This window comes from Arachis duranensis, chromosome 8 (genome assembly GCF_000817695.3).
Source record: "Arachis duranensis cultivar V14167 chromosome 8, aradu.V14167.gnm2.J7QH, whole genome shotgun sequence".
NCBI lineage: Eukaryota > Viridiplantae > Streptophyta > Magnoliopsida > Fabales > Fabaceae > Arachis > Arachis duranensis.
The window spans coordinates 46,698,226-46,713,254 of record NC_029779.3 but is presented as its reverse complement, the minus strand read 5'-3'; the positions used below and the strand labels follow the sequence as shown (position 1 = coordinate 46,713,254).

At 28.3% G+C, this 15,029-nt stretch overlaps 1 protein-coding gene across 1 annotated transcript; it reads left to right on the top strand.

Annotated features, from left to right (window-relative positions):
* Positions 1-11,316: 11,316 nt before the first annotated feature.
* Positions 11,317-15,015, top strand: LOC107463206 (uncharacterized). The gene is made up of 10 exons (XM_052252854.1): positions 11,317-11,805; positions 11,885-12,005; positions 12,310-12,395; positions 12,674-13,073; positions 13,150-13,250; positions 13,352-13,418; positions 13,525-13,752; positions 13,877-14,305; positions 14,443-14,515; positions 14,751-15,015. The coding sequence occupies exons 1-10, from the start codon at positions 11,381-11,383 to the stop codon at positions 14,990-14,992; spliced, it is 2,172 nt and encodes a 723-aa protein (XP_052108814.1). The 5' UTR covers positions 11,317-11,380; the 3' UTR covers positions 14,993-15,015.
* Positions 15,016-15,029: the final 14 nt, after the last annotated feature.

Here is a 15,029-nt window from a genome sequence, read left to right as displayed (position 1 = left end):
GTTTTCTTTATAATTACATGTAATTATAGAAGGATTATATTTTATTATTGTTGATGCAACATGAAAATTAAACTTCAAACATAAAAAAAAAAGGGAAAAATCTCCCAATAATTATTTGGCGGTGAAAATTAAAAAAGGGCATCAGTTTTGATGAAAATGGATGGGAAAAGAAATGTACTGGTCCAGGTAAATGAACAGTAGTTTCCAACTTCCAAGTAAATGCTGGAATAATAAACTACCACCAAAAGGGTAAGTGAAATTTCACCCCTTTTATTTTTATAGTAATTATTATAATACAAATACATTATTATAAAATAATACTAGTATTATTATATATATGTTATACCGTATGATATGATGTGAGATGCTAGTGGTAGCTAGCTCTTTGAAACGTAACTTTTGAATTTATTATGTTTTGTTGTGTAGCGAAAATGCCAGCGCCACATTAACCCTATCATGACTATTAATTAAACTCATCAACTATATATACGGGAATTTAATTGAAAGAATTGAAGATGATGAAAGAAATTCATAGATACTAGTACTACTACACTATTAGTCTATTATACTATATAGATAGATATGATTTTATTAATGTTTTAATTTAAGAGATATTAATTAATTAATGTTTTTGTGCTGGAACAGTTAACGAGAGAAGCAGTGACAGTGAGTAGAAGATCGAAGGTGGAAAGGGATTCTGTGTGTGACACTGTTCATAGAGAATAGATACATAATTTCCATTATCATGATGATTCAGATATCTGAATCTCCATAAGCTGATGCATGCTAAACCTGGAAATTAAAATGGGGGAAGAGAAAAATTATTTGTTACAATGTGTGTGTTTTAGTGTAACGAATTTATGAAGCGTTTAAAGTTGTTGAAAATTCAGAAACCATCTTTGGAAAAATGTTTGGATCAACTTCGTCATTGTCATAATGTTGTTACTCTGATCTCGTTGCTCTTGTTCCCAATAACTTCAATTTTTTTTGTTTATTTTGTTATTATTTTTGTACATATTAAATTGAATTTATGTATAATGTATCCGTATATTAACAATTATTTCTTTTACTTTAATCATTTTTATCAATTATTTTTCATTTTATGACCTTTTTTATCGTTAATTAGTTTGACAAACACTCGTTAAATAGTATTTAGTAAAATTTTAAAAAATATATTCAGAATAACTTTTCTTATTAATTAACGCAGAGTCTTAGTACAATAGTTAAATAACTCAAAGCATAAGTTTAAAGGGTAAATCTATAGTGTTTATGAGTTGATGTCTAATTTTTGTTTAACTTATTTTTTATAATAAATTTTAAATATTTAAAAATTATTTATTTTTATATTTTTAAATTAAATTAGACACTACAGTTTGGACATTATAGCAATATTAAATTTAAATTATAGAATCAGCCATTAATATTTGTATTATGTTAGGTTGTCCGTATTATAGTACAATTTAAATATCGTTAATAGGGTTGTTGTTAGTACCTGTGTTAAAGATGTATTAAAATTTATTGAAAAATAAATTTTATATATTTTAATATATTAAATATATCAAAACTTTAAAAACTATTTTATATTTTTACAATGTGTCCCTAAATTTAACTACTCATCAACTTTTGAAGTATGGAATGTAATTATTGACAAATTCAACATAAATCACAAGATCAAATTGATATGCAACATTGAATAAATGTATTAATAAACTAAGAGTTTCGTTGAACATGAATCAATATTCATAAAATCTACCAATATGGTATAATTCACCGGCTATATGGAGGAAAGGAATAAAGATACAATCATGTATGTATTCATATGAATGCATCTTTTATTGCTTCCTAACACTTGTAATTCGACAATTTAGCAACTACAGAAAAAATATGAATATCGAATTTATTTCTTATATATATCATATATGTTTACACCTATGTTATAATCTCTACCAATCAATCATATATATATATTCTAATAATTATTTAACTAGAACACTATTTTATCCCACCATGAACATAATTTAACATGGTCTATAAATTAAACATTGTATAGCGAAATAACAAAAATAAAAACATATTTTACTAAAATCTTTAATTTGCCTTATGAATCTTTTTACGTGAGCAATGATATTTAACCAATAGCTAGACATTAGGTTTCTCTCCCTTACACTAAATTGTGACTCCTATTTGGATATTATGTTACCTTCTTCTTATACTAAATCATGATTATTGGATATAAAGTTTTAGTAGTTACCATGATTTAGTAGGTTGCACCAATTTGATTCTTACTATTAAATTGTGGGTGGTGGTTGAGTTCTACATGCTTAATTAGATCCTTTCCACAATTTACATAAACAAATAATAATAATAAATATATAACAAGAGTTAATTTAGAGTGATTAAAAATAACAATGTGACGGATTTTATTACTATCTAATTCTATTTTATTTTATCTTACTTTATATAAATTTCGTATTATTACTACTTGAAAGTAATAAAAATTTAAACTTTATCTTTCGAAATAAATTTTTAAAATAATTTTTTAATAATTTTAAATATATTATATTATAGAAAGAGTTTTAGATATATCAAAAATATTGGTGTTCCAATTATTTTAACCGTTAATTTAAATTATAAAAAAATATATAATATATATCAATTAAAATCAACCGTTAAAACAACTGAAATATCAATATTTCAGTGCATCTGATAACTTTCCTATATTATATCTCTTAGAAAAAATTGAAAAAAAGTTATTTTATTTGATTAAATTTAAAAGAGTAGAAGCTAATTAAGATATAGGATTAGGAGGTGTATATATAATAAAATAGAAGAGAGGATAGGAGAGTAGTTGTGTGTAGTAGTACTCATAGTAAATGACGACTATCTGACGGTTTATTGGGAAATGAAAAAAAAAAAAGAAAAGGTTTGGGGAATGAAGAAGGCAAGGGCGAAGCTAAGGGGGGAAACACAAAGCTATGCCTTTTTCTGCTGACACTCTCATAATCAATTTATTATCATTTCAACTCTTTTTTCTCACTGCCATCTTTCTGGGATACAACTTTTTAACCAACCCCCTAATTCCTACCTTCATAATATTATTTTAACAAATAAACACTTTTTAAGTTTTTAATATAAAAAAATTATTTTAATTATCTTAATTAATGTTCAAAATTCAATATATTCATACTTTTGTTAGTGAAAATTTAATTATTTAAGTAGTTTAACTCACCTGTGATGAATTTTTTTTTAATTTGCTTTTTTCCTTAGTATTATTGCTTTTGAGGTTTTGTGGATAAAAAAGTGAAATAGATATGTTTATTTCATTTTCCTTTACAAGATTATGATAATAAAAAAATTAAAAATAAAAATAGCAAATTTTTTAAACAAACAAACAAACCAAACAAGTCCTTTCTTTTTTTAGGAACTTGTTTCTAAAAAAAATTATTGTATGCTTCTTACTTTTTAATATTTTAAATTTATTTATACTTTTAGATACTCTGAAAAATCAATATAGTTAATAATATATTTTGTGTCTAAGTACACTAATTAATTTTGTTAACCCAACAAAAAAATGGAAGCAGTTATTTTGAAATAGTAGGAGTAATATAAATATAAATATAACTCCTAATATATTGATTAGAGTGCTTTTTCCCTTTAATTTGTGTGTTAATAAGGAAAAGAGTATTAGTTAGTAGCTATTCTCAATTTTATCTTTACTTTAATTTATCAATGCAACATGTTATAATTAGTTTAATTCCAATTAAAATAATACAACTTATTTTGTAGTTGTTTAATTTGATAAATTTCCTAATTAATATTAGTTGCTTGTGTATTATATTAATTATTATATTACTGCATAATTATATGGGTAATTTAAACAATCTAATCAAGCTACAAACAATTTTAGACAATTTATTCCTAAAGGATGACACTACTAAGTGAACAAGATGAGTATTTAGTACTACCTCAATTCATAAACAAGTGTCATCTTATTTTTATATTTAGATATAATTTAAGTTAAATTATATTAAAGAATGACACATATTTTAGATGGTAAAAGAGCTATTTTGATAGATAACACCATGTAGTCAAAATAAATAACTCGTCAAACATTTAAACATTAAAAAAAGTAATTATCCAATTCATTTTTAAAATAAAAATTAGTTAAATTTTATCACATCATATGTTTGTTTATAAAATTTAAAAGATTTAATTAATATGTGTCCTAAAATACATAATAAATTTATTATTTATAAAAAAATTATGATTTGAATGACAATATTTGACCTAAATTCTCATAGGCTTGTAGGTGAAAACCAGATGCCGCAATTGCTCCTCTGATTTGTGGCCTGTAAAATTTAATTATTTATTGTAGTCAATAATCCAATCACTGAAATTCAAGAAAGTTGAAAACATGCTTCAGCTTTATTAATTGCTCTTTGAATGAATAAATATTCCTTATACATGAATGAACAGAAAATTACAGTCAATTTGAAAAAAAAAACAAAGAAAAAGTTTTTGAAGTCAAGCTTTTCGCTTATCAGATTTCCAATGTATTAAATAATGTATACAAATATTTTTATTTTAAAAAATCTGTTAAGAAAATAAGAAAAGAAAAAAAATTAACAATTCAATTTTTAAATTAAAAAATATTTCTAATATGCTGAATATATATTAAAATTTTGAAAAAATTACTATTCTTATCTAGTTAGCAAATTAAATGCCTTATATTAGTTAAAAATCCCTTCTTCAAAAATATAAAAAAAATCACGGCTCATATAATACAAATTTACAATAAATATATTAGAAATTTAAAACTTTTATGATGCAAATATAGAATTGTGATGTGTTTTATATAAATAGCAATATATATTGTAGTGTATCTACTGCTGCAATCTTCTCATCACCATGTTATGATGTTAAATAAATCATTTTGATTAGAAATGTGTCTGTGTTTTGGGTCTTTGAAGGAGACATATAAGAAGATTCTCATACCAACACATATTAGATTAGATGTATGAGACACAAATAATAATAATAATAATAATTAAAAGATAAAATAAAAATTATGGTTTATGGGAAAATGGCATGCATGAGAAGTGAGGTAACTTGAGTTGCAAGCACATATGAATTGTGTCTGTCTTCTCAACTCAGTTATCATTCATTTGTACGCATTCAAGAAGTGATGTTTCCCCTTTAATTTCTATGCATCCCTATCCAATCAATCTATTCTCCCATTTTTCCTTTTTTTTTTCCTTTTTAATTTCCCTTTTTCAAAGCAATTATATATATGTGCCTACGTATATACTAACTAAATGTCTAGAATCAATTTACACTTTCAAAAATTAAATGAGATGTAAACTTCATTTAGATTATTTATTCAATTTGTATAAAAGGGATATTAGAGAAGTTTGGTGCATAAATTTATTTTTAAAACATTTTTTATTATATATAATCTATAAAAAATATATATATTTATACTATTTTTTAAAGGCTTGAACATATAACGTGTTAGTTAGAATTTAAATGTTTATCATCTTAACTAATGTCATGTTTTTATTAGGATACATCTAATACATGCTATATATTAATATAATTTTTTTAAATTTGTTATTTTAATAAATACATAATATTGTATTCACATTTAACTTATTACGTTTTTTTTTTATAATTTTTTTTAATCGGCAACCTTAACATATGTGCCTTGAATCTTATTTATTATTGTTATACATACCTAGTTTATAAAAGGTTAATTAATACATCACTACAAATAGTCCCACTTATTGTCTAACGTTCATTAATATGATTCATATGCAACACAAATAGATACAACAAATTAACTCACAACATTGTCTTGAATAATCCCACGGATAATGTTGGAGGCATACAAAAGATTTTGAAGGCATTGTGTGTTGTTAGTATTGTACCATAATCTATAAAGGCCTAAACATATGTAAGTTGCCGCACCCCAAATATATGTTAATTGCATAGGTCTAAAACAGATGCAACATCTTCGTTCTTTGCCTCTTTAGGTTTTGTATCTTCACTACCTATGAGAATCTAAAAGACATCTTGGTGGGTTTTTTTTTTTTTAAAAAAAATCATCATGAGATCAAAACATGTCAATTAGTGACTTGCATGTATGGTGGATCTTGAAATTATGATTGATTGGTGATTGAACTTATATAGTTGAAGCAAAAGGTGAGAAGTTAACGGAGGAAAGAAACTGTGTGTACACTTTTTTAGAATAATTTTATAAATTTATATTAATTATTGAAAGAAATGAAATCATACTCGTAATAATTATTTTTAAAGTTTTGTTTCAATAGTAGCATTATTTAAATAATTTAATTTTGATGCACTAATATAAAATAATTTTACATGTGCATCTAATTATATAATGTCATAATAGCAAAAATAACTATTTTTCATATTGACTACGTGAATGGTCATAAAAGAATAGATGTAATTGAGTATTGGCGTACAATATTTTATACTATTAGTGCATCAAAATTAAAATTTTATTTAAATGATAAAGTTTTCCATTCCAACTTTCAGGTAATAATTAATACAACCCTAATCAAGAATACGGGTTATTTTCATTTGTTTTATTTCAGTGTTTAATTACAAAATATTAGGATACTTTTGTTTAAAGATAATTCAGTATCCTATAGAATAGTAATGTAGACAACAAAAAAGATTAAGACACCCAAAAAATAGAATAGAAATGTAAAAGACTTTTGTAACGAATAATGTGCATAGGATTTTGGGTAGGATAATTGGAGAACTTGTGACAGAATTGTTAGTAATTATAGGAATTCTAATTTTGTTGGAGTGGAGGAGTTCTATTTATATATATGTTTTTGGTAACACTATTCACACATTTTTTATTTGTATATTATTTCAGGACAGGTTTTTGGTCCAATTTTTGTTTTGGACCTTGGTCCGATATTTATCTTAATTCTTATTACTATCAATTGGGCCATTTGGGCTATAGGCTCATGTTTTTTTACAACTTTCTAAATATTTTATTTAACATTACACTAATTAGTATTCGACCAAAAATCACCGGTGAGAAACTTTTTAGAAAGACAAATTAAACTTAATTAGAGAAATGTGTAAAATATTTCACATTATTAATGTATCAAACTTAAACTTATATAGAAAATGAGAACATGTTTTATATTTTTTTTGTTATAAATGAAAACATGTTTTTAATACTCCTTAATGGACTCAATTGTTGGGCTTTTAGCATATGGAAGAAAGGCAATAGAGTTTGCAATAAGAAAGATTCCAACCATGACAAAAAAAAAAACACTTTAATTTAAAAGTTTATGCAAGTGCATCTATATTCGAGACTCGGTTAGGCTAGTAGTGAATGAAATCCTTAAGTATCTTGCGTATAACATTGGTGTGAGTGAGTTTATAATATCTAAAATTAGAGGTTGTCTAATCTATTTGATTAAGGAAAAAAATTTATGCTAATGAAAGTATAGTTGTATTTGTAGAAAATCTTATTTTCATACTAAAGAAACCGTAAGAAAAAATAAACTCTTATTTTTATCGAAAAATGTTAAGGACGTCTATAACATTATTTAAAAAATAAAATTAACGTTGGTGTTAAATTAGTGCTAAATTTTTGTTGATTTGCCTAAAAAATTATTCCAAATTCACAAATTCGTATGGTTTTAATGATGTTAAGGTGGTGATGGTAGAAGATTTGAAAAAAGAAAACAATAGTAGTTTTGACTTTTGACCATGTTGTTTTAGAAAAACAAAGATAGAATGATGGATTGAGAGCTTTAAAAGTTGATGACGATCAAATAATATGAAGTTATCTATTCTATATTTTAAAGATATATGTTAAGATTAAAAAATAAATTTTTTATTAAAAATTTAAAAATTTAAAATTTTAATATATTTATTTTATATTAATTAAATAAAAATTTAATTTTTTATTAATAATAAATTTATTATATATTTTTAGGGTACATGTTAACTAAACTTAATAAATATAAATATTTTAAAATTTTGGATAATTTTTTAATAGAAGAATGGTTAAATATACACATAAAAGATCACATCATGAACAAAATTAAGCATGAATCATTTAATGAGTCGAGTATATACATAAATTGATTAAATTCTATATTTGTTGGTCACATCTACTATTCTTTTAATGAAAATGTGCCTCTGTTAATAGAATTGTACATGTATCATGTTTTCTTCTATCGTATCACTATACAGGAAATGATGTAGTTTTTTAGTGATTAGGTGGATATTTGATTAATATTTTAAAATTAAAATTAAAATTAATTTTTTTATTTTCATCCTCTCTCCTTCGTTCCATAATCAAAAATTGAGAAAAATTATGGAACCCAACAAAGAAAAAATAGCTACAACTCAATATAAGAAGAAACTCATGTTTTTTACTTGTATCAATATTTTTTTCTCTGCTCCTTCTCTAAATTGCGCAAAAAGTTGAACATAAATGTGAGAATTTTGTATGTGCTAATGAAATTGGAGACAGTGAAAAAAATATAGGAGTTTTGTAAAAGAATAAACAAAGTCTATGAAAAAATTTATGCCCCAAAAAATAGAATTTACTGTTAATACAGCAAAGAATGATAAAAGAAAAAGTATATAGAATCAAGAGGTAATAAAAAAAAAAAACCAAAACCGCTTAATTAGAATCACTTTTTGAAGAGCAATGCTAGGGAACCAAAAGAATATTAGCAAAAAATCAGCAAAATACTTTTGGGTGAATCCAAAATTTCTACGAGTTAATATATATGGATGTTTCTTTTGCTAAGTATCAGAATATTTCTTTTTCATACTAAATGGATATTCTTTTATATATTTTTCGAATTTTTTTATATTGCAAATGTAAATGTCTCTATTTCTTTAAGAATTTTATATTTTTTTAAATTTTATAGATATTTAATTAGTTTTTCTAAAATATAATTGGATGTTTCTTTTTTCATATTTTTTAAAATTTTATAGATATTTATGTATTTTTACTAAAATATAAATAGATGTTTCTTTTGTCAAGTATTAGGATGTTTTTTTTCATATTAAATGAATGTTTTTTTTTTATAATTAATACTGACAAATAGCAATTCTTCTCCAAGTTCATTCTTCCAAGATGTAACCTTACTTTCGTACAAATATACCTGCATCATCATCAAGATTCATATTGTATTATATTAAGAAAAACACACACAATGCATGTGAGAATGGATTGGATTAATGAGAATGAATGAGGAAGACTTTCTACTTCAAAATCCTATCTAACGATGCTGATCGTGACAAAAATTTTTTACTTCCATTGGAACCATTAGAAATCTTTGCTGATGCTGATGATGAGGAAGAGTTTCAACTTTCGTTGGAGACATTAGAATTTCTTGGTGATGCAGCTTCGTATGTTTCCAAAACCCTTTGTGGTGATGAAGAAGATGAGTCCAAATTTGTAATTAAGATTTTCTCCTCGAGAGCTCTATTGAGTGGCAATGAAAGTGGCGAAAGTAAAGGTGATTCAGTAACAGCATTACCATGAGTATCTTCTTCTTCTTCAATAAAACCTCTCTCTGGTGTTGCACATACTGAAGAACAAAGCGAAGAAGAATAAGATGAAGAACGTGAAGAATTAATGTATTGATTGTGTGCATTGGTGATAATGTAGGTGACAAAACCGATGTCACGATTTGTTGCCGTGGCTGTGGTGGCGGCGACGGCGGTGGCGAAAGATGTACCGGTGGGGAAGGTTTTTATAGGTTTTAATTAGGTTTACTTAATTAATTTTAAATTTTTTAAATTTTGAATTTAAATAATTTAAAATTAATGTGGTTTTGTTTAGTTTTTGGCTGATAACCTTTTGGTTCCATATACTTTTCCCTTTTTGAATAATATGTTGAAAAACTGCTCCTAGGGGTGTCCATAGACCGGATCGTATCCGCAGATCCGCGGTAAATATCCACATCCGAACCGAAAATTGCGGATACAATTCGATCCGCAAATTGATCGGATCGGATAGGATTCGATCCGCGGAACCGTAGATCCGCACAATAATAATTAAAAATAAATAAATATATATGTTTGGTATTATATTTACTTGTTTGTATGTTTTAGTTAGTAATTATTATTCTTATATTGTATTATTTTATTTTTGTTATTTAGAAAGAGTTTGATTAAAAATATTTTAGGAATAAATAAGTTTAAAAGTATAAAAGAAATATTTTTATTGAATTTTTTTACATAGAAATATGATTAAAAAGAGAAGGTTTAATTATGCGGATATATCCGATATCCGATATCCGATATCCGATCCGAACATTTGTGGATCGGATCGGATCTGGCACTAAAAAGCGCGGATATCATATCCGATCCGATCCGACGAAAATTGTGTGGATCGAATTGAATTTTTGGCCATATCCGATCCGATCCGATATGCGGATACCTCTAACTGCTCTTGGGATCACGGAGCACAAATCAAAATCCGATTCTTCACGGAGTTCAGATATATTTTAACTAATTTTTGGCTGATATGTTTTTAATTTCCTAGCATTGTTAATGATAAAAATGTATGCGAAAAAATTACTATCCATAATTATTTAAATTAATGAAGAACTAAAGTGCATTACAAAAATAATACAACATATTTGCTTAGGATTGAGAATTCATGCCTAGTTATTACTTATGGTAATTGTTTAAAAATAAAGTTTAGAGTAAGACTATTCTTTTTTATTAGGGTTTTACAATTTCTTCAAAGTCTGGTCATGGAAAGAGGAAGAGAGGATGAAAATAAAACGATTTTAATCTCAATTTTAATTTAAATATATTAATTAAATATTCACTTAATTACTAAATACTCATATTATTCATTATATAGTATTAGGATGGAAGAAAATGTAACATTTGTACAATTTTATTAACGACAAAATATTTTTATTAACAGAATGATAGACAGAGTGTAAAATTCATGTGTACACTTAACTCTCCATTGTATAAATTTTCATGTGTACATTTATCTATTTTTTTAATAGAGTTAATAAAATTTTATTATTGGATACCTTAATCTAAAATGTTCACACACCTACATGCTACATGCTAGATTGCTAGAAAGCAATCAGCAATGGACTAAAAAATCAGATAAAATGACGAAAGTAGCCATGGCAGCATGTATGCTGTTAGAAGTTACAACCACAGGTTCATGAAAGCCCCTTCCTTTGAAAAACTCGTGGCTACAATTCTTCAATGCAACTAGTAACTGTTAATGCTGCCATGTAATAATTATATTAAATAAATAAAAAACAAAAAAACAAAACAAAACAATCTCCAAACTCAGTGTCTCACAGAAACCACACTCTCCTGTTCTGTTCTGATGTTCAGCTCTTACAGTGCTTCTTCAAGCACCAACCTTTCACCTCACTTCCTCCCCAAATCACCATTAACGAAGAACACTAGAAACATAATTAGAACCCTCTTCACTGGTCACTCTAATTCTAAAGCCACTGTTTCACTTTTCTCATCTGTTATTCATGGAAGGGGACCACAGTGGAGAATACCCAGTTGCCATTTCAACGGTTATGATGGCAACAATGGCAAAGATGGAAACTTTGGGGAAGAAGATGAAAAGGGTCGTAATGGAGAGCGTGAGTGTGAGGTTCAGTGTGAGGTGCACGTGGTTTCATGGAGGGAACGCACAATAAAAGCTGAAATCTTTGTCAATGCTGACACTGAATCCCTTTGGAATGTTCTCACCGATTATGAGCATCTTGCTGATTTCATACCCAACCTTGTCTGCAGGTAATGTTAATTTCAAGCATGCATATTGAATCCCTTTTTCTTATTCATTATGTGTTGATTTTGTTGGTGCTGTTTTTAGTGGGAGAATTCCATGTCCATATCCTGGGAGGATATGGTTAGAGCAAAGGGGGTTCCAAAGAGCAATGTATTGGCATATTGAAGCACGTGTTGTCTTGGATCTTCAAGAATTTATCCGTTCAGTAAGAATCTGTTACCAATTCTTGTTATTAATTGGTTATTTGATTCAATTCAGCTCACATCATATACTATAGTAAGTAATAAGTACTCCCTCTGTCACTGTTCAATTATTGTATCCAAATACATTGTAGTGAGTTCTTGTGTTGGAGTGGAGTTGAATAATTTTTCACTATGATCCATGTCACAAGAACATATAGTTTTCATTTACAGGGGACATGAATCACATATTTGATTTGATAGATTAGTTGTCAATAGCGAACTTTCTGTTAGATTATTAATACCGTAGTGATTTCTACGATGCTTCAGGCATGGGATCGAGAACTTCGCTTTTCCATGGTTGATGGAGACTTTAAGAAGTTTGATGGAAAATGGTCTGTAAAATCTGGAACAAGGTAAAAATTGTTTCTCAATGTCAATAATTCTTTTTATTCTAATTCTTTGCCATGAACTCATGGTACTCTTGCCTCATGTAAGTGCATGCATATACATAGTGTATTATGTGTATTTATCTCATTTCATTTTGCCAATGTAGTTCCTGTGAAATATATAATGTTTCGACTTTCAAGTTTCGAGTATTTCCCCCTTTGGTATTGATCAAAATGCAATGAAGTATCCTTGTACATATTGAACTTTCCTGTGTAATAGAGAGTGGTATTTCTGGTTTATGCAGGTCATCAACTTCTATTCTATCTTATGAAGTTAGTGTGATACCAAGATTCAATTCCCCAGCTATTTTATTGGAAAGGATTATCAGATCCGATCTTCCTGTGAACCTTCGAGCTTTGGCTTACAGAGCTGAAAGGGATTTTATGCAGAGTCAGAAGCTTTCACTCCCAGAAACTTCTATGGCTATTGGTTCATTCATAAAAAAGATAAATGGTACTTTGCATGAAGGTGATAGGTTGTCACCGGCAAACAACAAAGAAGTATTCACCAGCGCAATTTCTCCTTCCTCGCCTGTATCTTCCAATGAGGTGGTCGGAAACTGGGGCATATTTGGAAAAGTTTGCAGGCTCGATAGGCCTAGCATGGTGGACGAAGTTCATCTCCGCAGATTCGATGGCCTTCTGGTAACCAATCTTTATGAAGTTATTATAAAACAATGACTTGTGCTTCAAGTAACTAATAAAGTGTTTTGATGCGAAGGAAAATGGAGGCGTCCATCGCTGTGTTATTGCAAGCATTACGGTTAAAGCTCCTGTTTGTGAAGTATGGAATGTTCTGACTGCCTATGAGAAACTACCTGAGTGAGTCATCTATTCTTTTTCATGTACCGAAAACCACATATTGAAAATTTTCTAGATGAATTGCTATACTCAATCAAATTGATGCAATGTAATTGTTGCAGGATCATTCCAAATTTAGGAATCAGTATGATTTTATCGCGAGATAACAATAAAATCCGCATCCTTCAGGTATGGAATCATGTTTAGCCTTCTCTTAAACAAGTTTAGGCATGAATTATGTTTTGTTTAAACACTACAGGATTGATGTAACTTAAATAGTTTAATTGACATGCAGGAAGGGTGTAAAGGCCTTCTTTATATGGTGCTTCATGCTCGAGTCGTATTAGATTTGTGTGAAAATTCAGAGCAAGAGATAAGTTTTGAACAGGTTGAAGGGGATTTTGATTCGTTCCAAGGAAAATGGATTTTTGAACAACTAGGAAATCATCACACACTGCTGAAGTACTCTGTGGATATAAAAATGCACAAAGATACTTTCCTTTCGGAGGCTATCATGGAGGAGGTTTGTCTATTAAATGGTTCAACCATACAATCCAAAATTGATCTCCAAGCAACAAAAGTATATTGATATAGTAATTGTTTTAATTGCTGAACAGTTTTTTGTTCTTTTGCTTATTTCATTTCAGGTCATTTTTGAAGATCTGCCATCCAATTTGTCAGCAATAAGAGACTATGTTGAGAACAGAAATGGATTGAAAACTTCAGAAGCTAGTGGGAAGAATACAAATTCAGGGCAACAAATTGCTTCGTCTGGTTTTGAAAAGGACGAAGACAATGTTCAAAGTTCATGTCAGCAAAGGCCGAAAGTTCCAGGCTTACAAAGGGATATCGAAATACTGAAATCCGAACTTGTGAAGTTCATTGCAGCACATGGACAAGAAGGGCTTATGCCAATGAGGAAGCATCTTCGTTTACACGGAAGAGTTGATATTGAGAAGGCTATCACTCGCATGGGTGGATTCAGAAAGATTGCAACCATCATGAATCTTTCCTTGGCTTACAAACAACGAAAACCAAAGGGTTACTGGGACAAACTTGAAAATTTGCAGGATGAGGTGGGTTGCAAAATCTTCATTTCCTTCCTTATTCTATGCAAATAAGTCCCTAAAAGATGTTTTAGTAGTCATTGATTCATATGCAGTACATTATTTTTTGCATCTTAGATCATAATGAAACTCATTTGTTCACGCAGATAAGTCGATTTCAAAGGAATTGGGGAATGGATCCTTCATTTATGCCAAGCAGAAAGTCATTTGAACGTGCAGGTAGGTTTGAGATATCCTGCTCTCAGACTTTGATTTCGCTGCTTACAATAAACTATATATTTACATGCATTCCTTCAACTCTAATGAAGAAGAAAAACATGTGGAAATATCACATAAACTCATCATGTGTTGACTTTCACTATTGGTATTGAGTATGGGATCCACAAAAACATCATATCAAAGGTGAAAATCGACACAACCCTGAAAAATGAGTTATTTATGGAATTTGCTGCAGGTCGGTACGATATTGCTCGTGCACTGGAAAAATGGGGTGGACTTCACGAGGTTTCTCGGCTTCTGTCCCTGAAGGTGAGACAACATCGAAGCCGACATGACGATAGCCTTGTTGAGAAGGGTAAGAGAGTTGATAATGTAGATGATGGTGATTTGGAAACACCATCTAAACCATGTATATATCAAGATACACATAAGTGGCTTACAAAACTAAGACAGTTGGACATAAATTGGTTTGAATAACATGATCACACAGTATTGCTTTATTTATAGTTCCACG